At 51.1% G+C, this 25,528-nt stretch overlaps 1 protein-coding gene across 1 annotated transcript in view; it reads right to left on the bottom strand.

Moving 5' to 3' along the window:
• Window positions 1-20,127, bottom strand: part of LOC125156577 (complement C3-like) — a 38,609-nt gene extending 18,482 nt beyond the window's left edge. Inside the window, exons 1-19 of the mRNA XM_047842732.1 lie at window positions 20,003-20,127; window positions 19,419-19,611; window positions 18,919-19,081; window positions 18,750-18,820; window positions 16,871-16,965; window positions 16,708-16,790; window positions 16,535-16,625; window positions 16,179-16,281; window positions 15,961-16,087; window positions 13,713-13,828; window positions 13,461-13,607; window positions 12,851-13,066; window positions 12,525-12,731; window positions 12,032-12,190; window positions 11,616-11,745; window positions 11,282-11,353; window positions 10,922-11,119; window positions 2,840-2,948; window positions 2,468-2,553 (exon numbers count right to left, since the gene is read on the bottom strand). Coding sequence (XP_047698688.1) covers window positions 2,468-2,553; window positions 2,840-2,948; window positions 10,922-11,119; window positions 11,282-11,353; window positions 11,616-11,745; window positions 12,032-12,190; window positions 12,525-12,731; window positions 12,851-13,066; window positions 13,461-13,607; window positions 13,713-13,828; window positions 15,961-16,087; window positions 16,179-16,281; window positions 16,535-16,625; window positions 16,708-16,790; window positions 16,871-16,965; window positions 18,750-18,820; window positions 18,919-19,081; window positions 19,419-19,611; window positions 20,003-20,082 — 2,446 coding nt within the window. The 5' untranslated portion in view covers window positions 20,083-20,127. The remainder of the gene's footprint in view (window positions 1-2,467; window positions 2,554-2,839; window positions 2,949-10,921; window positions 11,120-11,281; window positions 11,354-11,615; window positions 11,746-12,031; window positions 12,191-12,524; window positions 12,732-12,850; window positions 13,067-13,460; window positions 13,608-13,712; window positions 13,829-15,960; window positions 16,088-16,178; window positions 16,282-16,534; window positions 16,626-16,707; window positions 16,791-16,870; window positions 16,966-18,749; window positions 18,821-18,918; window positions 19,082-19,418; window positions 19,612-20,002) is intronic.
• Between the last annotated feature and the right edge of the window lie 5,401 nt (window positions 20,128-25,528).

Raw genomic sequence — 25,528 nt, forward strand, 5'->3', positions numbered from 1 at the left:
CTGACCCACCCAGTCGGTTGGGCGTCCGACTTCGGCTCAGGTCATGATCTCACAGTTTGTGGGTTTGAGCCCCACGTCGGGCTCTGTGCTGACAGCTTGGAGCCTGGAGCCTGCTTCAGATTCTGTGTCTCCTTCTCTCTGCCCCTCGCCACCCCCGCTCACACTCTGTCTCTGTCTCAAAAACAAATAAATATTAAATAAAATTAAGAAAACCCATTAATTAAAAAAATATCAACCAGGGCACCTGAGTGGTTCAGTCGGTTACACATCTGACTCTTGTTCTCAGCTCAAGGTCATGATCTCATGGTTCATGAGTTCGAGCCCTGCATTGGGCCCTGTACAGCTGACAGTGCACAGCCTGCTTGGGATTCTCTCTCTCTGCCTCTATCTTCCCCTCCCTCAAACATACTGCCTCTCTCTCTCTCTCTCAAAATAAATAAATAAGCTTAAAAATATAATCGTATCTGGTAAGACAACAGTATTGAGAAGATGTCACAAGGGTACAGAGAGCAGAATAGAAAAACCATAGGGCCCTTTAAAATGCTGCCCCCATCACTCCCAGGGGGCATTGGGCAACTTCTGGGGATATATTGGGGACATGTTACAACCGGGGGTGGGGGTGCTCCTGGAGTCCTTAGGTAGAGGCCGCGAATGCTGCTCAACATCCGATATTGTACAGAGAACCTTCTACAGAGAACCACCCAGCCCTGAACAACATCAGTGATGAGGTGCAGAGACCCTGGTGCAGGACAGGCCTTCCCCAACCTCCAGACACACACAACCCCCCACTCCCCGCCCCATGGGTCATGTTAAATGCAGGTTCTGATTCAGCAGGTCAGGAGTGGGGTCCAAGATTCTGAATTTCTACAACCCCCAGGGAAAGCACCTTTGCCAGATTGCTAGTGGTTCAGGGAGCAGGCTTTCAGAAGCAGGGATCTAAACTGTGCCTTTCAACTTTCTCTTTTCAAGCTGCAAGAACCTTTCTTATTTCAAGGAAACCTCACGCAGGCCCTCCATATGCGAACAGGGACAACGAGGAGATAGGAAGATGCTCTGATCTGAAACGCGGGCGGGGGCCACCAATCAGAAGTGTGCTGAGCTGTTAATGGAGCTCCAGACGAAAGGAAAAGTATGTGCCCCATGAATGCATGCACCACCCTCCCTCGGTCAGGAGAAACTGCCAGTTTCAGTTCCCTCAGTTAAAAAAGACAAGCAAAGACGCAGGTTTTGAAGATTTTGAAGGCAGGAAAGGGAAGTGATAATAATGTGTAATGTATTATAAATGGTAACAAAACAAAATTATTAAACACGTGGGTGTGGCATGAAAGAGATATTCATACTTCCCTTCGTGAGTTTTAACATACCTCCTTTGTATTTTTACCTTATGGTTTTAATTTTTGTTTTAGTGTTTATTTATTTTTGAGAGAGAGAGAGAGAGAGAGAGACCAAGCGCGAACAGGGGAGGGGCAGAGTGAGAGGAAGACACAGACTCTGAAACACGCTCCAGGCTCTGAGCTGTCAGCAGAGAGCCCGATGCGGGGCTTAAATTCACAAACTGCAAGATCATGACCTGAGCCAAAGTCAGACACTTAACCCACGTAAGCCACCCAGGCGCCCCAGTGGCTTCTATTTACAATGGAGACATTTTGTTCATCATGGATTATTATATATATATTTTTTTGCATTCACATTTTGTTTTCAAAATGATCGCAAGAACATATTACTCATCTGGGCTTAAAGTTATCGCCTCCCTCTCCTCACCCTGCTCCCAGGCCTGCCCGAGACCACCCCTATTAGGCCAGGGCCTCCCAGCTTCCTGTATCAGGTCCCCAGCCTCCTGGTTACCTTTCTTTTTTTCTTTTTTCTTTTTTTTTGCCAGGTTTCACAATCCGACCACCGATGTTCCAATCATACATTTCATCCTGCTTCCTCTTTTATATTTTCTTAATTGCTTTACCCATTACCCTGTCAACACCACCCCTTAAGCGTGTTTGTTGTTGCAAAATATTCTGTATGATAGTTCAATGGTAGACATATGTCCTTATATCTGTGTCCAAACCTATAGATCATACAACACTGAGAGTGAACGCTCATGTCAATGATGAACTTAGGGTGACGATAGGCATGTCAGTGTCACGAATACGCCATGCTGGTAAAGGATGCTGATAGTGCATGTCTGCGCGGGGCAGACTGTGTGCGTCGGGGGTGGGTAGACTGGGTGTATGTGGGAACTCTCTGTACCTTCCCCTCAATTTTGCTGTCAACCTAAAACTGCTCTCGAAAGAAAATCTATTTACAAAAGGCGCTGACTCGTCACCCACAGAGCAGGATCTGACACCCCCACTTGTCACCTGGGAGCAGTGTGTCAGCCACCAAGAAACAGGGGATCTCTCTGGATGGGATGAGAAAACACCCAATGGCCCTGGGATCCCTGACTCGTGAGCATGGGGCCACCACCTTCTCTCACCTTTCTTGTTCGACAAGCTCACCGCCAGAATCTCCCAGGTGGTGATGGAGTCTTTCAAAAATATATTCATGGTCTTTGTGGAGATTCTGGATGGAGGAGAAGTGGGGGTATTAAAAAGAGGCAGGTGTCAGGGGCCTGGGGAGAGAGCTGGTGTGGAGGGGCCCCAAGGGGCAGGTTGGAGGGAGGAGTGGGGGCTGGGCACACGGAGGGAGCCTGACTCTTGATTTTTTTTCTAGGTTGGGTTGTGGGGTTGCCCAGTGATTCCAGAAAAGAGAGGTATGGGTGCATGCAAACAAAGTGGTCCAGATGGGGCCGCTATAGCAGTTGGCCTGGGGGTGGGGGGGTTAAGCTGGGGGGGTGTCTCAGCCTTACCCATCTTTCTCAGGTTCACTGAGTTCCTCTATGCGCCACAGCCAGCTCTCAGGGAACTGGCTTCGGGAAATGATTTCCTCTTCCGGGATTATATCCTCATCCAAGTCACCTGGGAGACACGGGTGAGGAGGAGACAAATCTGGGTTGAGAACAGACCCATTTCTCCACTGTCCCCAGAGATACTTATCTCTACACATCTCTGGATTAACTTTATAGTTAATAAACTTTATAGTTTATTTGATTTTCTTCCTGACCTTTTTTTAATGCCCCTTTCATTTTTCTCTTTGTATGGGAATCAGGCTCCTCTCACCTTTCCTTTTTCCAGGGTTCCTTCAATGAACAAATGAAAACACACCTGGTGGAAGGTCCAAACCATCACCACTATGAGCAGTTGGATAGAACAGCCAAATATGCAACAGAGTGCATGATCACACTCCACAAACACTTCTGGAAGTCCCAGGACCTGGGCAGTGTATGACCTATTCTTAATATAGTAGGACTCACAGGTGCAGGACACATAACAAGCTATTAAAATGTATAAAAATCAGAAACCTAGCCAAAATGATGAAATGGAAGAATTCTCCTCAAAAGAAATTCCAGGATAAAATGACAGCCAGACAACTTCTCAAAATAGATCTAAACAATATATCTGAACAATAATTTAGAAAAACTGTCATAAGACTGATAGCTGGGCTTGAAAAAAGTATAGAAGACAGCAAAGAATCTATTGCTGAAGAGATCAAAGACCTATGAAATAATCAAGAAGAATTAAGAAATGTTGTAAATGAGATGCAAAATAACCCAGCTGCAGTGACAGCAAGGATGGAAGAAGTCGAAGAGAGAATAAGTGAAATGGAAGACAAAATTATGGAAAATGATGAAGCTGAAAAAAAGGAGGGCAAGGAAATTACTAGACCATGAGGGGAGATTTAGAGACCTAAGTGATTCTGTGAAATGAAATAATAACCGTATCATAGGAGTTCTGGAAGAAGAAGAGAGAAGGAAAGGGGCAGAAGGTTTATGTGAACAAATTATAGCTGAGAACTTCCCTCATCTGGGGAAGGAAACAGGCATCCAAGTGCTAGAGGCACAGAGAACTCCCTTCAAAATCAACAAAAAATGACATATCATAGTGAAACTGCAAAATACAAAGATTAAGAGAGAATTATGAAAGCAGCTAGGGAAAAACGGGCCTTAACCTACAAGGGTAGACACATAAGGGTAGTAGCAGACCTGTCCACTGAAACTTGGCAGGCCGGAAGCGAGTGGCAGGAAACATTCAATGTGCTGAAGAGCAAAACTAGGCAGCCAAGAATCCTTCATCCAGGAAGGCTGTCATTCAGAATAGAAGGAGAGATAAAGGCTTTCCCAGACAAACAAAAACTGAAGGAGTTTGTGACCACTAAACCAGCCCTGCAGGAGAGCGTAAGGGGGACTCTGTGAGTGGAAAGCAGCAATGACTACAAGGGACCAGAGACATCACCATAAGTACAAAACCTGCAGATAACACAATGACAGTAAATCCATACCTTTCAATAATCACTGTGAATGTAAATGGACTAAATGCCCCAATCAAAAGACACAGGGTATCAGAATGGATAAAAAAAAAAATAAGATCCATCTATATGTTGCCTACAAGAAACTCATTTTAGACCTGAGAACACCTGCAGATTGAGAGTGAGGGGATGGAGAACCATCTATCATGCTATTGGACATCAAAAGATAGCTGGAGTAGCCATATTTATACCAGACGAACTAGATTTTAAAACAAAGTCTATAACAAGAGATGAAGAAGGGCATTATATCATAATTGAGAGGCGTATCCATCAAGAAGAGTTAATAATTATAAATGTTTAAGCCCCCAGTGTGTACCACCCAAATATATAAATCAATCACAAACATAAATGAATGTATACACAATAATACTGTGATTGTAGGGTACTTTAATACTCCATTTACCGCAATGGACAGATCATATAATCAGAAAATCAATAAGGAAACAATGGCTCAGAATGACAGATGGACTTAACAGATGTATTCAGAACTTTTCATCCAAAAGTAGCAGAATACACATTCTTCTTGAGGGCACATGGAACTTTCTCCAGAAGAGATCACTTACTGGGACACAAATCAGCCCTCAACAAGTATAAAGAGATTGAAATCATACCATGCATATTTTCAGATCACAACGTTATGAAACTTGAAATCAACCACAAGAAAATTTTGGAAAGCCCCCAAATACATGGAGGTTAAATAAAACCCTACTAAAGAATGAATGGGTAATTCAGGAAATTAAAGGAGGAATTTAAAAACATATGGAAGGGAATGAAAATGAAAACATGAAAGTCAAAACCCTTTGAGGTGCAGCAAAGGTAGTTCTAAGAGGACAATACATTGGATTTCAGGCCTTTCTCAAGAAGCAAGAAAGATTCCAAATACAGAATCTACCCTCACAACCAAAGGAACTAGAAAGACAGCAGCAAAAAGAAAAAGAAAAAAAAAAAACATGCCCAAAGCCAGAAGAAGAGAATTAATAAAGATTAGAGCAGAAATAAACAATATAGAATCCAAAAAACAGAACAGATAAATGAATCTAAGAGCTGGTATTTTGAAAGAATAAACAAAATTGATAACCTCCTAGCCAGATTTCTCAAAGAGAAAATCTGGTTGGGAACAGATAAAATCACAAAGGAAAGAGGAGAGATCACAACAAACACCGCTGAAATACAAAAATTATTTGAGAATACAGTGAAAAATTATATGCCAACAACTGGACAACCTGTAAGAAATGGACATATTCCTAGACACCCATGTACTACCAAAACTCCAAAGGGAAGAAATAGAAAATTTGAACGGACCCATAACCAGTGAAAAAATTGAATCAGTTATCAAAAATCTCCCAACAAACAAGAGTCCTGGGCCAGATGACTTCCCAGGAGAATTCTACCAGACATTTAAAGCAGAGTTAATACCTATCATTCACAAGCTGCTCCAAAAAGATAGAAATGGAAGGAAAGCTTCCACGCTCATTCGTTTTGTTTTTTTTTAACGTTTATTTATTTTTGGGACGGAGAGAGAGCATGAACGGGGGAGGGGCAGAGAGAGAGGGAGACACAGAATCTGAAGCAGGCTCCAGGCTCTGAGCCATCAGCCCAGAGCCCGACGCAGGGCTCGAACTCACGGACTGTGAGATCGTGACCTGAGTTGAAGTCGGACGCTCAACCGACTGAGCCACCCAGGCGCCCCACACACTCATTCTTTGAAGCCAGCATTACCTTGATCACAAACCAAAGACCCCACTAAAAAGGACAATTACAGGCCAATATACCTGATGAAAATGGATGTAAAAATTCTCAACAAGATATTAGCAAATCGAATTCAACAGTATATTAAAAGAATTCCTCAACATGATCAAGTGGGATTCATTCCTGGACTGCAGGGCTGGTTCAATATTTGCAAATCAATCAACATGATACATCACATTAATAGAAGAACGGATAAAAACCATAGGATCCTGTCAATAGATGCAGAAAAAGCATTTGACAAAAACAGCACCCTTTCTTTAAAAAACCCTCAAGAAAGTCAGGATAGAAGGGACATGCCTTAACATCATCAAAGCCATATATGAAAGGCCACAACTAATATCATCATCAATGGGGGAAAACCGAGAGCTTTGCCACTGAGATCAGGAACACGACAGGGTTGACCCCTTTTACCACTGGTGCCACTGGAAGTACTTCCCTCAGCAATCAGACAACAAAACAAAATAAAAGGCACCAAAATTGAGAGAAGTGTCAAACTTTCACTCTTCACAGATGAAAGGATACTCTACTTGGAAACCCAAAAGACTCCACCAAAAACTGCTGGAATTGATCCATGAATTCAGCAAGGTCGCAGGATACAAAATCATTGTACAGAAGTCGGTTGCATTTCTAGACACAAATAATGAAGAAACAGAAAACTATATCAAGTAATCAATCCCATTTATAATTGCACAAAGAACCACCAAATACCTAGGAATAAACCTAACCAAGGAGGTAAAAGATCTGTACATTGAAAACTATAGAAAGTTTATGAAAGAAACAGAAGAAGACACAAAGAAATGGAAAAACATTCCATGCTCATGGATTGGAAGAATAAGTATTGTTAAAACGTCGATACTACCCAAAGTGATCTACACATTCACTGCAATCCCAATGAAAATAGCACCAGCATTCTTCACAGAGCTAGAACAAACAATCCTAAGATTTTTATGAAACCACAAAGACCCCCGATAGCCAAAGTAATGTTGAAAAGAAAACCAAAGCTGGAGGCATCACAATCCCGGACTTTAGTCTGTATTACAAAGCTGTAATCATCAAGACAGTATGGTATTGGCACAAAAACAGACACATAGACCAATGGAACAGAATAAAGAACCCAAAAATGGACCCACAAATGTATGGCCAACTAATCTTCAACAAAGCAGGAAAGAGTATCCAATGGAAAAAAGACAGTCTCTTTAGCAAATGGTGCTGGGAGAACTGGACAGCAACATGCAGAAGAATGAACCTGGACCACTTTCTTACACCATACACAAAAATAAATTGAAAATGGATGAAAGACCTAAGTGTGAGACAGGAAACCATCAAGATCCTACAGGAGAAAACTGGCAGCAACCTCTTTGACCTCGGCCGCAGCAACTTCTTACTTGATGTGTCTCTGAAGGCAAGGGAAATAAAAGCAAAAGCGGACTATTTGGGACCTCATCAAGGTAAAAAGTTTCTGCACAGCACAGGAAACAATCAACAAAACTAAAAGGTAACCGATGGAATGGGAGAAGATATTTGCAACTGACATAACGGATAAAGGGTTAGTTAGTATACAAAATCTGTAAACAACTTACTAAACTCAATACCCAGAAAACAAATAATCCAGTGAAGAAATGGGCAGAAAACATGAATAGACACTTTTCCAAAGAAGACATCCAGATGGTAAACAGACACATGACAAGATGCTCGACATCACTCATCATCAGGGAAATACAAACCAAAAGCACATTGAGATACCCCCTCACACTGGTCAGAGTGGCTAAAAGTAACAACTCAGGAAACAACAGATGTTGGTGAGGATGTGGAGAAAGGGGAACCCTCTTGCACTGTTGGTGGGAATACAAACTGGTGTAGCCACTCTGGAAAACAGTGTAGAGGTCCCTCAAAAAATCAAAATTAGATTTACCCTATGGCCCAGCAATAGCACTACTAGAAATTTATCCTAAAGGGCACACGGGTGCTGATTCGTAGGGGCACATGTACTCCAGTGGTTATAGTAGCATTTCAACAATAGCCAAATTATGGAAAGAGCTCAAATGTCCATCAACTGATGAATGGCTATATATACAGAGAATGGAGTACTACTTGGTGATGGAAAAGAAGGAAAGCTGACCATTTGCAACAACGTGGATGGATCTGGAGGGTATTATGCTAAGTGAAATAAGTCAGTCAGAGAAAAGCAGATATATGATGTCACTCATATGTGGAATTTGAGAAACTTAACAGAAGACCATAGTGGGAGGAAAGGAAAAATTAGATACAAAGAGAGAGGGAGACAAACCGTAAGAGACTCTTAAACACAGAGAACAGACTGAGGGTTGATGGGAATAGGATATGGGGGAGTGGGGAAAATGGGTGATGGGCATTGAGGAGGACACTTGGGATGAGCACTGGGGTTGTATGTAAGTGATGAATCATAGGAATGTGCTCCAGAAGCCAAGACTACACTGCATTGGCAATAAACTTAAAAAAAAAAGAAAGAAAGAAATAACACAAGGCTGGGGGAGAAAACACCTGAGTGTGTGTAAGCCATATCCCAGTAGATCGGATATTTTGTCTAATTTTCCTCTTTGAGAAAGAAAGTCTGTAGGTCGCTGGAGCAGAAGGCAGCAAGCCTAGGTTAGAATAATTTGCATAGACTGAAGATTCAGCCCTTGGCTCATGTGTGTTGGGAATCTTTGTTGTTTTTTGGGGGGTGGTGGTGGAGGGCGTGCTAGCCTTCCAGCTAAAAGAATTTAGAAATATGTGTTCCCTTTGGCGATGTCTGCCTTTAGGAGGTGACTGCTCATTTCTAAGCAAAAATAAATAAATAAATATAAATAAAATAAATAAATAAATAAATAAATAATAAAATATGAGTGTACATGAAAAGTATGTGTTACCATATAAGGATCCGTACCTGCTGTCATACAGGCTACATGAAAATTGATTTGGAGGAAATTTTCCCTTGGCTTAAATTTTGCCCTGATCTGATAGCAGAAAGAGGTTCAGAAATGGAGTATCCAGGAATAAGGAGGAACTTTACAGTAGAGAGACCCAGCAGACAGTGCCTTAATCACGTGATCAAGACTCACAGCACCAACAATGGGACAAATCAATGTCTTTGGGCTCCCGACATGATGCACTGAGAATCCATAGTGTCTCTCCTGTGACAGTGCTGCCCCCAAATGCAAAACCTGGATGTCATTACGAGGAAGCATGGAGCCAACCCAAACCGTGGGACAGGCCCCCAAATAGCTGGACGTGAAAGTCACTCAAGACGGCTGTGCTGCCAGGGGTTGAGCAGATCCAAGGACACTAAGGAGACCCCACCAGTAAATACGACGTCTGTTCCTGCACAGATCCTTTTCCTATAAAGGATCCAGACCAAACCAAAGGGAAACCACTGGCCAGCCTGAACGGGGTTGGAGGTTTTGGTGGTGGTAACAAGTCAACATTAACGTCCTCATTCTGATGCCTGTGCTGTGGTTTTGTGGCAGAATATCTTTGCTTCTAGAAATTCCACACGGAGCTAATTAGGGGCCTCAATGGTGCAGCCTCAAATGATTCAGAGGGATAAAAGGTTTTTATGTCCATTTCTCCTTTTTCTGCTTGAGTCTAAAGATTTTTAAAAAAATGATTATGTTTGCTTGGATCGGGCAGCCTGCCGCTTATGGCATTTCCCCATCTTCCTTAGTTTTTAAGCAAAGGGGTTCTGTTTCGTGACTTTTCATCCTGTGGTCGATAAGGTAACTTCCCTCGGTTTTAAGAGCCGCTCACACTGGCCTTGTTCTCAGAGCCCAATTTGGATGACACAGTTTCTGGTCCCCCATGAAAACGATGGGATGTGCAAAAGATTGCTCTTTTTAGAGCAATCTGGACAGGGCGGGCCGAGAGGGAATCTGCCAGGGGGACCCTCACGACAGGGGCCATGCTGCCCGTGGTGCAGGGGACTCTCTGTGGGCTTGGTTTCCACTGCACCCATCCTAGCAGAAAGGCCTTTCTCTACCTAAGACACATCAAAAAGCATTTTTAAAAAGCAGACATCAGGCCTCACTGGGCTCAAAGGCTCTGAGCAAATGGCAGGTAGGATTCCCACCAGTTCTGTCAGGGCCGCCTTGTGGTGGGGACCACTCTGGTTCTGCTTTCAATGGGTTTCTTGGAAGAGAAATTTCTCTTGGCTTAACATTTATTTGGCCTGAGATGTAAAGTTTCAAGTGTGCACATGTTTTGTCTTATCCAGAACTGAATGAATGAATGAGTGAATGAATGAATGAGTGAATGAATGAATGAATGAATGAGGGAGGGAGGGAATGAATGAATGAAAACAAATCAACAGATGTTGTTAGGCATTGAGTTAGGCACCTCTATGGAAAGCAACATAAATGAGTTTTCTTTGGTAAAGGCAGGCTAAAAACGCATCTCAGACAGAAGCATCCTCCCCCTTCAGACAGGCCCTCCTCCCCCCTCAGACACAGGCATCCTTCCACCCAAACAGGCACCTTCCCCCATTCAGATAGGTTCTTCTCCCTCAGACAGGTCCTGGCTGCTCTCACCCAGTCTCCCCACTCTGGCTGCCCTCCTCCCTCAGATCAGGCCCTACCCCCTCTGATCAAGCTTTCCCACTCTGGCCTGGGCCTCTTCCCTCAGACCAGGCCATCCCCACTCTCACAGACCTTCCCCACTCTGGCTGGCCTCCTCCTTCAAACCAGGCCTGCCTCCCTCTGACCGAGCCTACTCCCTTCAGTCCAGGCCCTCCCCGCTCTGGCCAGCCACAGGCAAGTGGACTCACTCCGGGCCAATCCCAGGTGGGCACTACGGGTGTGGTTGAGCCTCAGCTGGGTGATATAGTTGCAACAGTCCAGGAAGGCCTTCACGCACGAGGCCTCGTGCTGGATGAACCGGGCCCTGCGCTGGCACGAGAACTTCATGGGGTTCTCCCGCATGCCATGTTCACAGCACTTGCGCAGCTGCCTTGGGTACTGACCCACTGTGGGGACACGACACCGGTCAGGGCCTCAGCCGGGACCTCAAAGCAGGAGGAGCTCAGGGCGGACCACGGGTAGGACGTCCCCAGGGCCGGGCCCTGCCCTGCTCCCTCCTGGGCTGGATCCCGGAGGGACAGGGTTTGGGGGGAGGGCGGGGCCCCCACCTTTGTCCATCCTCTTCTCCATGAGCATCACCGAGCGGCGGCGCCGGGTAGCTGGTTTGGGGCACTCGGGATCTGAGGGGAGGGCACACGCGAACAAGATGGGTTAAGCGTCAACTGAGGGTCCCCGATATACTCCTCTCAGTAGCGTGAGGGAGCCATGAGTTGTTCCCATTTGACAGATGAGGAAACTGAGGCTCAGTAGGCAATGATTCACTAGGTGGGGGCTGGGGCAGGACTTGAACCCAGGGCCCCCACCTGCTCTCAGCATCTGAGGACCTCAGAACAGTGCCCTCCACCTGCTCTCAGCATCTGGGGTGCAGGCCCCGGCCCTCACCTGTCCTATCCGGGGTCTGCAGGTTTGCGTTGGTCTGGAAGGCCAGCCCTGCGTCCGTGAAGACGCCGGCATAATCCTTCCCGCTGCCTGCGGTGCAGCCGATGTCAGCCTTCTCTACCACGTTCCAGATCTGCGGGAGGGCAGGGGTCACCAGGCTGACATGTCCGACCGCCCCTCCGTTCTGGTCCCAGGCCCCTCTCAGAGGTGTGTGCACAGCCCCGCCAACCACCCCCAGCGCAGACTCCTCCAGCTACGCTCCCACCCGCGGCCTTCACTTCCGCGCCACGTCTGTGTCCATCCCAGCCTCCGTCCCGCCCACGCCTAACCCCACTTCCGGTTCCCTTCTGAGCGCCACCCGCGCCTCAGCCCCACGCCACCCCTTTGCTTCCACCACACCCCAGCGGTACGGGGCGCACCTTGCTCTGAGTTAACTTATTCTTCTTGTTCAGCACGAACACGCCCTTGTCCACCACCACGAGCCCCACTCGGGCCCCGTGGTCCCCCTCGATCTTGAGGGTCATCTGCTGGCCAGGTAGGTGAACCCTCTCTTCCTTCCTGCCACCTTTCACCACCAGCTGTTGGGAGGGGGGGGGGGATGTGCACAGAGGAGGAGTGAGGGGTCAGCCCTGCCAGGCTGGGTCTCCATCAGCAGTCAGCCCAGGGCAGTGTCCGTGCTGTGCTGGTCAGGAAGGGGCAACGGTGGAGACAGACAGACTGAAGGCGGAAAGGCCAGCAGGGAGGGAGATACTGAGGCTGAAACAGAGGTGGGGAGAGAAGGAGCTGGAAAAGGAGAAGATGGGCCTCGGTTGGGGACCCCACCCAGAAGGCTGGAGAGAGGCAGAGACGGAGCGAGCACTGGCCAGGCGGGGAGTGCCAAGATGGGTGCAGAGGAAGGCTCCGGAAGCTTACCTTGCCCACACAGGAGTCCTTGACATCCACCCAAACGGAATCGGCCACCACCTCCCTCTGGCCATTGCTGTTAAGGCAGGTGTAGTAAACCACCAGGCGGAAGGAAGGAATGAAGTCCTCAGTGATGGTCAGGGGCAATGCGACCACATCCTGGCCGAGCTCACGCTTCTGTCGACCCACCTTCAACAGCTTCCCTTTGTTCATGATCTGGGGGAGACAGGCTGGCTTAAGGAAGAATCAGGAAGGTCGGGCGGGGGTGTGGCCCCGGACTGGGGGTGCTGTAGAAGTAAGGAGGAGGGGTCTGGGGATCCTAGGAGGGCACGGACCAGGTAGGTGTAGTAGTAGATATCTTTCTGCTTGGTGGTGGTGGGGTCAATTCGCAGGTGGATGTTCACATTGAGATCTTCCCCTGGCTTGAGCTCCACGCGAGGTACAGACAGATGGAGGTAGTTACTGCAGCTGCCCATGATTTTGTAGGGTTGGGCGAGCATACTGCTTGTGGCCTGTCGTGACTCCAGGATACCATCCTTCCTAGTGCTTACCTGGGTGAGGAAAGGGGGATGAATTCTGGCCCCCCAAAGATGTCCACATCCTAATCCCTGGGGCCTGGGAATACGGTACCTTCCCTGGCCAGAGGGACTGTGCAAATGGGATTAAGGGTTTGAGGATGGGGAGTCTGTTTTGGATTATCCAGGTGGGTCAAATGTAATCACAGGGTCCTTATAATATACCTATGCAGATGGCCAGACTGCTGGTGCAGATAAGATCCCCTCTATGCAGATGAAAACCCTCTATGTGAATGGCAGGATGCCCTGATACAATAAAAGGACCCCACTCCTCATGTGGCAGGATGACTGTGGCAGAGGACAGATTCCCTCCATGCAAATACAGTCCCCTATCGCCTGAGTGTAGGGCTACAGGTGGGCGAGGACTCACGGTGATGGGCAGGGGCACCGGTTTGTTGGGTGTGTTGATGATCAGCTTGGCCACGCCGTCGGCCTGGGTCAAGGACCGTGCACTGGAGTCCTGGGTCTCCACAGGGACGTTGCGTGCCGGGGAGCCGTCGGGGTTCGTCACAAACACCTGCGGGTGCAGTGCAGGGGCAGGTGGAGGGCGTTCAGGTCGACCCAGAGGCGTGGCTGATGCTCAGGGGAAGGGTGGGGGAGGCAGCCCCACCCCGGGTCTCACCATGAGGTCAAAGGGCATGCCTGGTTTGAAGAACTTGGACGTCTTGGTGAAGTGGATCTGGTAGGGGGAGGTCACGATGGGGATCCCGCTGCGCTCCGCCTCCACCATGTCGCTGCCTGAGGGGGCCAGCCGTGAGGGCAGGTTCCTGGGCCACCCCTCCAGGTTGGACCACACCTTACACTGGGCCACCCTCAGACTGGGCCTCCTCCATCAGACTGGCTGGAACCTTCATTCTGTTACTCCCCCATCAGCCTGGGTCTCCTCTGTCAGACAGCTTCCCACCTTCATACTGGGCCTCCCCTGTCAGACTGGGCCTCCTCTATCAGATTGGATCCCACTTTCATACTGGGCCTCCCCCATCAGACTGGGCCTCGTCTACAGACTGGATCCCACCTTCATAGTGGGCCTCCCCCCCGCAGACTGGGCCTCCTCTATCAAACTGGATCCCACTTTCATTCTGGGGCCCCCTCCCCCCTCAGACTGGGCATCCTCTATCAGACTGGATCCCACATTCATATTGTGCCTCCCCCCTAAGACTGGGGCTCCCCTGTCAGACTGGATCCCACCTTCATTCTGGCCTGCCCCTTCACTGGGCCTCCTGTATCAGACTGGCTCTCACCTTCATACTGGGCCTCCCCTCTCAGACTGGGCCTCCTCTATCAGACTGGATCCCACTTTCATCTGGGACTCCCTCCACCCTCAGAATGGGCCTCCTTTGTCTAACTGGGTATCACTTTCCTCTGGATATTCTCTCTTACACTTGGCCTCTCCCTTCAGACTGGGCCTCCTCTATCAGATTGGATCCCACATTCTACTGGGCCTCCCCCTTCAGGCTGGGCCTCCTGTATCAGACTGGATCCCACTTTCATTCTGGACCTCCCCCCTCACTCTGGGCCTCCTCTGTCAGACTGGATCCCACCTTCATTCTGGCCTGCACCCTCACTGGGCCTCCTGTATCAGACTGGATCCCACTTTCATTCTGGACCTCCCCCCTCAGACTGGGCTTCCCATGTCAGACTGGATCCCAGCTTCATTCTGGCTTCCCCCCATGAGAATGGGCCTCCTCTATCAGACTGGATCCCACATTCATACTGGGCCTCCCCACCCAGACTGGGACTCCTGTATCAGACTGGATCCCACCTTCATTCTGGGCTCCCCCTCACTGGGCCTCCTCTGTCAGACTGGATCCCACCTTCATACTGGCCTCCCCCATCAGACTGGGCTTCTCTATCAGACTGGATCCCACCTTCATTCTGGCCTCCCCCCATCAGGTTGGGCCTCCGCTATCAGACTGGATCCCATATCCATACTGGGCCTACCCCCTCAGACTGGGCCTCCGCTACAGACTGGATCTCTCTTTCATTCTGGACCTCCCTTCCTCAAAATGGGCCACCTCTATCAGAATGGATCCCACATTCATTCTGGGTCCCCCCACCTCTGACTGGGCCTCCTCTATCAGACTGGATCCCACATTCATACTGCGCCTCCCCCTCAGACTACGCCTCCCCCCTCAGACTGGATCACACCTTCATAGTGGGCCTACCCTCAGATTGGCCCTTGTCTATGAGACTGGGTCCCACTTTCATTCTGGGGCTCCCTCCCCCCTCAGACTGGGCCTCCCCTGTCAGACTGGATCCCACCTTCATATTGGGCCTCCCCCTCAGACTGGGCCTCCTCTATCAGATGGATCCCACTTTCATACTGGGCCTCCCCCTCGGACTGGGCCTCCTCTATCAGATTGGATCCCACTTTCATTCTGGGGTTTCTTCCCCCCTCAGACTGGGCCTCCCCTGTCAGATTGGATCCCACAATCATACTGGGCCTCCCCCCTCAGACTGTGCCTCCTCTATCAGACTGGATCCCACCTTCATACTGAGCCTCCCCCCTCAGACTGGGCCTCCTCTACACACTGGATCTCACTTTCATTCTGGGGCTCCCTCCCCCTCAGATTGGCCCTCCTCTATCAGACTGGATCCCACATTCATTCTGGGGCTCCCTCCCCCCCTCAGATTGGCCCTCCTCTATCAGACTGGATCCCACTGTCATTCTGGGGCTCCCCCCACCCTCAGAATGGGCCTCCTTTGTCTCACTGGGTATCACTTTCCTCTGGATATCCTCTCTGACACTTGGCCTCTGCCTTCGGACTGGTTCTCCCCTGTCACACTGCATTCCACATCCATTCTGGGCCTCTGCCCTCACACTGGGCCTCCCCCCTCATTTGGGTCCCTTTCCTCAGACCAGGCCTCACCTGAGTGCAGGATAACGGTGACAGACACGTACAACGACTTCCCCACCAGGGCATCTGCTCCGGAGGGTTCCACCCCGCTCAGCAGGACCTTTCGTTCCAGCCTGGCCTCCCCACTGCCATCATCGATCTGGGGGAGGAAGGAAGGCTCAGAGAGGGGGAGGGGCGCAGGTGAGGGAGGGGGAGGTCCAAAGTGGAGGAGGCTCAGAGGGGCAGAGCACCTGAACACGGGTGAGGGACTGGGGCAGCGAAATCCTCTGGTCACCATCCTGGACCCCAAAGATGACGAAGGCTATTCCATCCACATTCTTCCCATACAAGAACCTGAGAGGCAAGAGGGTCTCAGATGCTCCTCTCCTGAAGGGCGAGGCTGCCTGCAAACTTCCACGGACCCCTGGTCCCTCGCCTGGTGCTTACCTGGCCAGTATCTGGTTCTTCACTCAGCGCCCACCTGGTCCCACACCTGGCCACACCGCACCCGGGTTCCCTTACCCGGCCCCTACCTGGCTCCACCCCTAGCTGCCAACCTGGCCCCCCTCCCCTCCCCTCCCACCTGGCCCCATTCCTAGCCCCTCACCTGGCCGTGATGGTGACCTCCAGGCCCTGTGGGTCATCAATGTAGTAGAATTTCTCTGTAGGCTCCACTTGGACCTCAAAACTGGGCAGCACTGGGGGCGAGACGGCACCAGTAGGCTGTCAGCACTGGGCCTGGCACTTGGGGCCCCCACCCTGACTCCTTCCTCCTCTTACCGTACTCCTTCACCTCGAACTCAGCAGAGAATACCTGCTGTGGGGCATCTTCATAGTGGGCTTCTATCTTCCACTGCCCTGTACTGTGGGGAAGGCAGGTGAGTGAGCCAGCCAGACGCCCTCCCTTGGCATAGGGAACCCCCTCTAGGAGGGCCTGACATACTTGACCAGCTCCGGGATGTTCCAAGACAGGGACAAGATGCCAACCTGGTTCTGAGAAGATAGGGAGTCCTTCTTGATGAGAACATTGTCGGGGGTCTGTGGAGACAGGGAGGGCGTGTCTCTTCAGAGACCTGGCTTAGCCCCTAGGCTCTCTTCCTCCTCTCTGTGTCTGGACACTCTCTGTGTCATGACTACTGGGGCAGTGCTTATGAACATGGACTTGAGTCAGTCAGCCTGGGTTCAAATGCCCACTCTCCCATTTACGCGCTGTGTCACCTTGGGCAAATTACTTGATGTCTCTGTGCTCAACGTGCCCAGCTAGAAGAAGGAGAGGAACATAGCCCCTACCTCACTGGCTTGGCACATGATTCATGTAAGCTGGAGCTCACTCTCGTCGGCGGCTGTCTGAATACCGATAGTAACTAGCATTTATCACCTACATTGTGCGGGACCCTGTGGTAAGCATCCTATGGGCGCTAAGTCACACAGCATTGCCTACCTTCGACTCTTTGACCTACAAGAATACAAAGTCGTGTGGTTCAACCTAACACACAGTATGTCATTCGTTGCAAATAACTAAACATCAGGAGACATCATGTAAAAATCTGGCTTTCTGGCTCCTCTTGGAAATTGGGATAACCGTGGATACCGGTTCCTGTTGGCACATAGCGACATTTGACTGGAACTGGGCAGAGGCTCTACCGTTAGAGGTGTGTGTTCTCCGTTCCCCACAAATCCCAACGATCCCCACAGTCAGCTTGTGGATGTCAGGACCTGGTCCCTGTTACCTTTGCATGATTGCAAGAAATACTCATGATGATCCTCTGAAAACGACCTACCTCTTCCCTCTTTCCTTCACTTCCTCCTTCCATTCCCCCTCCCCCCCCCCCACCCCTTTCCTGCCTTAGCCCAGTAAATTGTAATGAAATTACTGTATGCCAAGCACCCATCCTGTCTGGAATTTAGGTTCTGTGGAGGTCTAGGGAGCGGGCAATTAGCAAATGAATACATTCAATTTATAGGGTGCCTAAAGGAGATGACAGGAAGGGAGACCAGTGGAGAGTGTGTGTGTGTGTGTGTGTGTGTGTGTGTGTGTGTGTGTGTGTGTGAGTTGGGAGAGGGTGTCTGCAATTTTACAGGTCCTCAGAGAGGCTTCTCTGTAAAATTGTGCCATCGGTGATATTTGAGCAGAGACTTGAATGACGTGATGGGGCAAGCTATGTGGGTATTTGGAGGAAGAGCGTTTTGTAAGTAGTGGGGGACCAGCCTGTGCAAAGATCCTAGGGCTGGCTCTTTATGGCAGTTGGAGGGACAGCAATAAGGCCCATGTGGCTGGAGCAGAGTGAGTGAGGGGAGGAGGGGGAGGAGAGGAGGAGAGGAGGAGAGGAGGACAGGTAGGGGACTGGGCAAGTCTTGCAGGGCCTTGGGGAGTGCTGGGAGGCCTTAGGCTTTTACCCCAAGGAGGTGGGGGCTCCTGGAGGGCTCTGGGTGGAGGAGGGTGGGACAGGAGTTGGGTGCTCGAGGCTGCCCCCTGGCAGCAGGAGGCGGATTGGGCTGCAGAGAGTTTTTATCTGTCATCTCAATCTTCAGCTGAGAAAACCAAGGCCCAGGAGGGTGAAGTGACCTGTCCAGAGTGACACGGTCCCCAGAGGTTTGTCTGGAGCCGGAATCCACGGGCAGAAGCATCACTGTGCCTGGTATCCCCGGATCTCTGCCCTGTGTCCAGGGCTCTTTCTGTGTTCGTGGCTCTACAGGTCTCTTTGCCTTTAGGCCTCTGCAGTCCTGCCTTTTCCGGAATCTCTTCTCTGTCTCTATCTCTTTGTCTCTCCCCGAGTCTCTGCCCAGGGGGAGTCATCGTCTGGGTTCCCCGCTGCTGGTACCTGGATGCTGACGATAATGGTCCGGCCCACGGGCAGTAGGTTGTTGTCCACGGTAAAGATCCGATAGAGGACTGGGAGATGATATTAGAGAAAGGGGGCGGTGAGTGAGGCCCTGGCCCTCCCCACAGTCCCCCCCAGCCCTCTCTCCAGCCACTGCCCAGCCCCTTACCCGTGGAGCCTGGGGTATAGATGGGCTTGTCCGTCTGGATGAAGAGGTACCCGCTCTGAAAGCTGACCAGCACCACCTTCTCCACTACGGTGCTCCCAAAGTCTGCCTGGATAGTCACGAATTTTTTCCCCTTCTCTGATGTTAATTCCTTGCTGGCTGGGATCTAGGCATAGCCAGAGAATCATTGAGATGCTGCTTCCTGGCCCCTTGCCCGCATTCAGCCCCAGATTTTCACCTGCCTGCCCTTCCTGCCAATAGCACCTGTCCACCACTCCGGGTCTCCCTGGTGTGCCCAGGTTGGGAGCGGAGGGGTAGGAGGGGAGGGAGCAAGGGTCTAAGATGGGTAGGGATCAGAAAGGGGGATGAGTAGGGGGAATCAGACACGGGGCTCAGAGGACCTCACTTATGAGAGCGGCTCAAATCTAGAGGCTCAGGATAGGAGAAGCTAATTGGAGGAGGAGTCTCAGAGAGGGGAGAGGGGCATCAGCGGGTACATCCACCTTGATTTTGACCGTGCTCATGTGGTTGTTGTCTTTGGTCAGAGCGCTGTTCTCACTGGATAGCACTTGCTTTTTCACTGGGAAGTCGTGGACAGTGACCGCGACTGCAATGTTATTTTCCAAGTCATGGGCCTCCAGCAGCACGGTCTCCTCATTCTCCAGCCGCAGGATGTTGGGGGTGATCATGGAGAACCTGAAGGCCGGGTTGGAACACGGGATGGAGCTGCCGTTCTAGGGACCACGGTTCCAACCCTCACCCACATATCACGAAGCCCCCAAATCCTGTGAGGTCAGATCTCGAGGCCTCCAAGTGATTCCGCAGCCACGGAATCACTGAACACACCACAGGCACCCAAACCTGCAGACCCCTGTTCTAGAAACACCCGCCTCCCATTGTAACCCGAGTGCCATGAACCCCCAGCTCATGAAATCATGAGCTCGCAGGCAGCCCAAGTCCATTCACATCCCAACCCGCTGACCCCTGCCTCCACAGACACCCATGTGCGCCCTGGATTCTACTAGGACCTGAACCCCACCCCCACCTCACAAGTAGCCCGGTTTGGAGAAGGGTCATGACCACTCACATGGGGTCCCCCGGTGCCAGGGGCAGGATGGTAAGCAGCAGCAGCAGCAGCAGCAGGCTGGGGCCTGAGGCAGGCCCCATGGTGCAGGGATGGTGGAGGGACAGAGGGACGGAGGAAGCGGACTGGGAGGGAATGAGCAGAGGCTGCTGGAGACTGCCTTTTATCTGGCTCCCGCCTCCCCCCTGCAACCTCAGCCCAGCCCGCAGCTCCCGTGGCTTCCCCCTTCCTGGAGCTGCCCCAGATTTCTCAATACCATTTCCTAAGTTTTTCAATCCCTGGGGCCAGTGTGTCCTGGGGTAACTAACCCAAGGGCATGTCCTCCAGCAAGATGGACACACCTTCCCCCTGCCAAGGTCTCCCTCAGGGTCAAGGCCAGTTGGTAAACAGGGACCTTTCCCTGTTGCACCTACTTAGCGGTGGAGGAACACTGAGGGCCAGAGAGCTCCCCACCCCAGGTATCTGGGCCTGGCGCCCAGTCTTCTTTTGGCCATGCGTTTGTTAACCAGTGCCTTCCTACGGGTCTGTCTCTATGCTGGTGGCTGGAGTCCCTCTTCTACGCTCAGACTGAGGAATAAGGTCCAACACACACACTCCTGGCCCCATGGTGTGTCTTCCCAGTGGAGAAGAACCCTGCTTTGTAGAGGGTCAGGTAAAAATTCTCAGAGGAGGGGACATTTCAGCTGGGCTTTGAAGTATGTGTAGAAGTTCACTCTCCCAGTGAGCATGTATTTTTTAAAATATTTGTTTATTTTTGCATGACAGAGACAGAGCAGGGGGAGGGGCAGAGAGAGACTGAGACACAGAATCTGAAGCTCAGGCTCCAGGCTCTCAGCTGTCAGCACAGAGCCCAATGCAGGGCTCGAACTCACAAACCACTAGATCATGACCCGAGCTGAAGTCGGAGGCTTAACTGAACCAACTGAGCCACCCCGGCACCCTGCAATTAGCATGTATTTTAATACAGGTGGAACCTGGAGCTCCCTTCATGTACCCTTGTCAGGATTCCTGAGAGACTATAATGGTTAAAAAGAAAAACTTTCCTCATCAGTGAGGCAATTTCCCGTTGCTAGCTTTTTTTATTCTGTCTTAACGTTACAATATTATCATTAATATTCTTAATTACTATTATGCCATCTGTATTTAATTTTTTATGAATAGCTAATATCTTCCTATGGTTCAACACCTAAAGGGTCCACGTAGATGTACAGGGAAAAGGCAATTTGCCTCCTGTTCCCGTTCCCAACCATTCAGGTCTCAGATGCCACAGTGAAACCAAATCCCTGGTTTCCTTCCAGAGATATGCATTTTGAATGCTCGCAAGTTTTAAAAACAAATGACCAGTCTTCTCTGCCTGCTATTCTTCCTGGTCTCCCTGGGTTACGCCTTGCCTTTTTCGCAAACAGTATCCCTCAGAGATCGTTTAATATCAGTGCCCAGAGAGCTTCCTTGTTGTTAGAGGCAACTGCCTCCTTTGACATTGTGTGAACGCGACCAGCCTCTTCCGCGTGGACAGACTTCCCTGGATACAGTGAGTGGTCTTGACCTGCGTCACTTTCCAGCTCTGACACTTAGAGGTATACTTTGGCGCTTCATTAATAGCCACGCTGAGCCTCAGTTTCCCCCGTCAGATGAGGTTGTAATGGCACTCACGTCACAGTTGTCATTGCCATGAAAGGACATGACCCTGGACCAAGAGCTACTTGCATTAATAATCCTGCAAGAAATGGCTGTATTTCCCTCCGTGATTGTATTGATTTACATACTTGCTGGCCTTGCAGGAAATTGCTGGATTTCCCCACTGTCTCACCACGACAGCATGTTGGCAAAGCTTTGCGTTTTTGCCTCAGTGTCATTTGATGTGTGCCTGTTGGATTCCCAGCAAGGTTGTGCATCTGGGGGAAGGGGTGTGTGAAGTCCAGGGCACAGGAGGCAACAGGTATGTGGGTGGGGGATCCTGATCTCTGAAGGCCTGGTTTCCAAAGTCCCAAGGAAGGGGTTAATGGGGAACCCAGCTCTGATTTCCTGGAATCCATGTGCCTTTCCTGGCCTAGGCTGCATGCCTGGAGTTGGGGGAGGTGTGCAGACACAGAACAAACCTGGACCCTGTCTGCTTGATTGCGTCACCCCTTCTTTGGGAGAGGGAGGGTGCAAGCACCTGCTTACTACCCAGAACTGAGATTCAACTTCTGAAACAGGGGTTGGGGTACCTCCTAGGATCCCCCAAATCTCAATTACTCCCATTTTCCTCCCCCACCCCATTTCCTGGTTGCATTACAGCCCTAAACATTCAGGGTTTCTGCTTTGACGGTCTTGGGAAGGTATTCCTGCTGGCCTGTACCTCCCAGCAAGGCTTGGTTCTGGCTTTCTCAGAGCCTCAGTTAATCCATCTGAACAATGGGATTGATGATAGTTGCTGCTGTTTCGACAAAGGTGCTGAGATGCTTCAGATTAAGAGGTCTGCGGAGGGTCCTGGCCCCGACCTCCAGGAAGTGACCAGAGGGGTGAAGGCAGAAGCAGAGGTGGGCCTGGGAGAAGGAAGGGATTCTTGGAAGCTTCATCCTGGGGAATGTGCATTTGTGCCCAGAAGTGTGGGAGAGGGATGGCAGGCAAGATAAGCCAGCAGGGGAGAGAGAGGAGGAGGCCTGGAGGATGGGATTCCCGTTAGCTGGCGTGCCCTGCCCAACATTCCAGGTTGGACAGCCGGAGAGCCAGGCTGCCTGGGTTGAGGCTAAGTGGGGTCTCTGGAAGGCACTTAACCCTAACACAGTATTGGCTATGTGTCCCCGATTCCAGTTGAACTGGTGTCCTGAGTTTCGTCTGGCACCCCAGCTGGAGGAAGGAGAAGATGGGGAAGGAAGAGGGAGGCTTTCTGGGTGGGGGGAGCCCAGGCACCCCTCTCCCCCCCACCCCCTTGAGTGCAGTGATTTCCGTGCTGCACCCCCCACCCTCACCCTTGAGTCGGTGCCAGGCCTGGGAACAGCAGGGACTGCCCCTCCCCTCCTGGCCCCCCACTTCCAGGATGGGGTCCTTGCTACACTGCTTTCTGAGATTTTCCCTCCAGGACCCACGGCCTGGGCACCTCCCCCACCATGCAGCCCAGGCCTCCCCTTCTCCCCCTACTCATTACTCATTAACTAGAAGGTAAACTTGGCCCGGGTGGATCTGATCTGCCCCACGGCTGCTTCCCCCGCTCCCCTGCACCCCTGACTCAAGCTCAGGAGGGGCCTTAGCATCAGGGACCCCCACCCTGGAGGGTGCAGGGGCAGGCTGGACATTCACAGCCATGAATGTCCCTCTGAGCATTGGGTGACAAGCCAGTGGCATGGGGCAGGCAGAGGCTCAGCCTGGTGCCCCGCATGTGGTGAGGCCCCACTGCACATGGACTGTATGTTTATTGTTTCCAACACCTGCTTCTCTTCCTCACCTTGTTTCGCTGACAGCCCTGCCCGTCCTCCAAGCCGTCCCCCATCGTCCTCCCTCTCCCCTGCACTCACTGTCCCAGTCCATCTGTCTGTTGTCTGCACCCCTGTGGTCTGTGGCCTCCCTGCTGCAGAATCACTCCTTTCAGCTCATCTACTCTACAGCAACTGGGGACTTTGTGTAAAAACACAGCTTTGTGACCCTGCAAAATTATGGTGTAGAATACGTGAATGCACGCTAGTGAGTTGGTCTCCATGAGACTCAGACGCAGCACTTTATTTCATGAAACTTGTTTCTTCTGCATCCCTGGTTTGCAGACCAAGAGACTGAGGGCTTTGAACACTTGCCCAAGATCCTCTAGGTGGGAGGAGCTGGGATTTGAACCCAGGCAGCCGGGGTCCAGACTTCAGGCTCCTAAGCTGTAGGAATCTCTGACTGCTGTTGTAACAAATGACCACACACTTGGTGGCTGAAAATAATACCTATGTATTATCTTACAGGGCTGGAGGGCTGAAGTCTGAAATCAAGGTGTGGGCAGGGCTGTGTTCCTTAGGGAGGCTCCAACGGGGGGAACTGGGAATCCACTTCCTGCCCTTTTGGGCTTCTAGAGCCCATTGCACCCCTTGGCTCAGGGGGCCAGCTACACCTCACAGCACATCCCTTATACGTGTTTCCTTGTGGCTCTCCTTGTCTGACTGGGACCCTGATGCCTCCCTCTCATAAGGACCCTGGTGATGACATTGGGTCATCCAGGATCACCTCCCCTCTCAGGGCCTTTAGCTCAATCACATCTGCAAAGTGCCCTTTGCCGCTTCATGTGACATCCTCGCAGGTTCTGGGGATCAGGACGGGGACTTCTTTGGGAGCCTGGATTCTGCGCAGCCCTGCACGCACATGGAGTAAAGCACCGACTTCGATGGTCACGTCCTTCCCTGCTGTAACCTTCTTGGCTCCCACAGGCGTTAGCACGAAGTCCAACTGTTGTCTTGAGGCTTCTGCCAGCTGCTCCCCCACCCTCCCTGCCCCCCTCTCGGCCTCAGCCAGCCCTGCAGGGGGACTGGCAGGCTATTCTGGGCTTGTCCGCTTGCTCACATAACTTGCTCAGTCTGCAGTGCCTCCTCACTTCCTTGTCTGGCTGGGCTATTTATTCATCTGGGCCCCGTTATACTTGTTTCTGTTTGCAGGAAGCCTTGACCCCTTCCTGATTCTCTACCCATCATCCCATGCCTGTGGCCCCCACTGAGAACTGTCTGCTGAGCTCCAAAAGGGGCTGTGGGCACTCTGGCTGAAAGGGGGTTTGGGACAGGGGAGACAATGACATCTCTGGAGCTGCCCACGTGGGTGCACAGGTGCAGTGCCCTCTTCAAGGTTCAGGGCAGCCCACGAAAGGTTAGGCTGTGCTGAGCCACTCACACCATTATCACATGTGTGATACTCAGTGGCCTCATGGGGACCCCAGTTTACATGTTAGGACACAAGAGGCGAAACCACCTACCCAGGGGCACACAACAAAGGGCGCGGTGGGTTGGGGGAGGCCGGAGGTTTGGTCGCAGGGAGTCTGGGTGCCGGAGGGTAGTGTGGTCCGTGGTAAAGTGCAGCTCTGAAGCCAGACTGCTAGTGTTTTGAGCCCCGAGTCTCTCAACTCATCAGCTGTGTGACCCTGGGCAAGCTACTTAGCCTGTCTGTGTCTCACAGGGTTGATAGGAGTCAGGGTCAATGGAAGCCTTCGAAGAGGGTGTGGCGTTCAGCGTTAGCCACAGTTAGACACTTCAGTGCCCACTACTTGTGGGCCTACCAACCAGCAAGTTTTCCTGACCTCCAGCCTCTGCACACGCTGTCCCTCCCCTGGGCCTGCCGTCCTTCCCCTGCTTCTCTGATCACCTCCCCCCAGCTTCCCAGGCTGGGTCAGGGCCTGGTGATGGTCTCATCCTTATCTCTGCCTGGCCCCTGCCCCCAACCGTGAGCCCCTTGAGGGTCGAGCCTGGGTCCCTGCTCTGTCCTCAGCACCGGGTTCAGGGCCTGACGTGTAGCAGTCGCTCGAATGACATTTACTGAATGTGGAGGGCAACGGAGACTGAAACCTCCCCCCCCCCCCCCCCCATGAAT

The sequence above is a fragment of the Prionailurus viverrinus genome, chromosome A2 (genome assembly GCF_022837055.1).
Source record: "Prionailurus viverrinus isolate Anna chromosome A2, UM_Priviv_1.0, whole genome shotgun sequence".
NCBI lineage: Eukaryota > Metazoa > Chordata > Mammalia > Carnivora > Felidae > Prionailurus > Prionailurus viverrinus.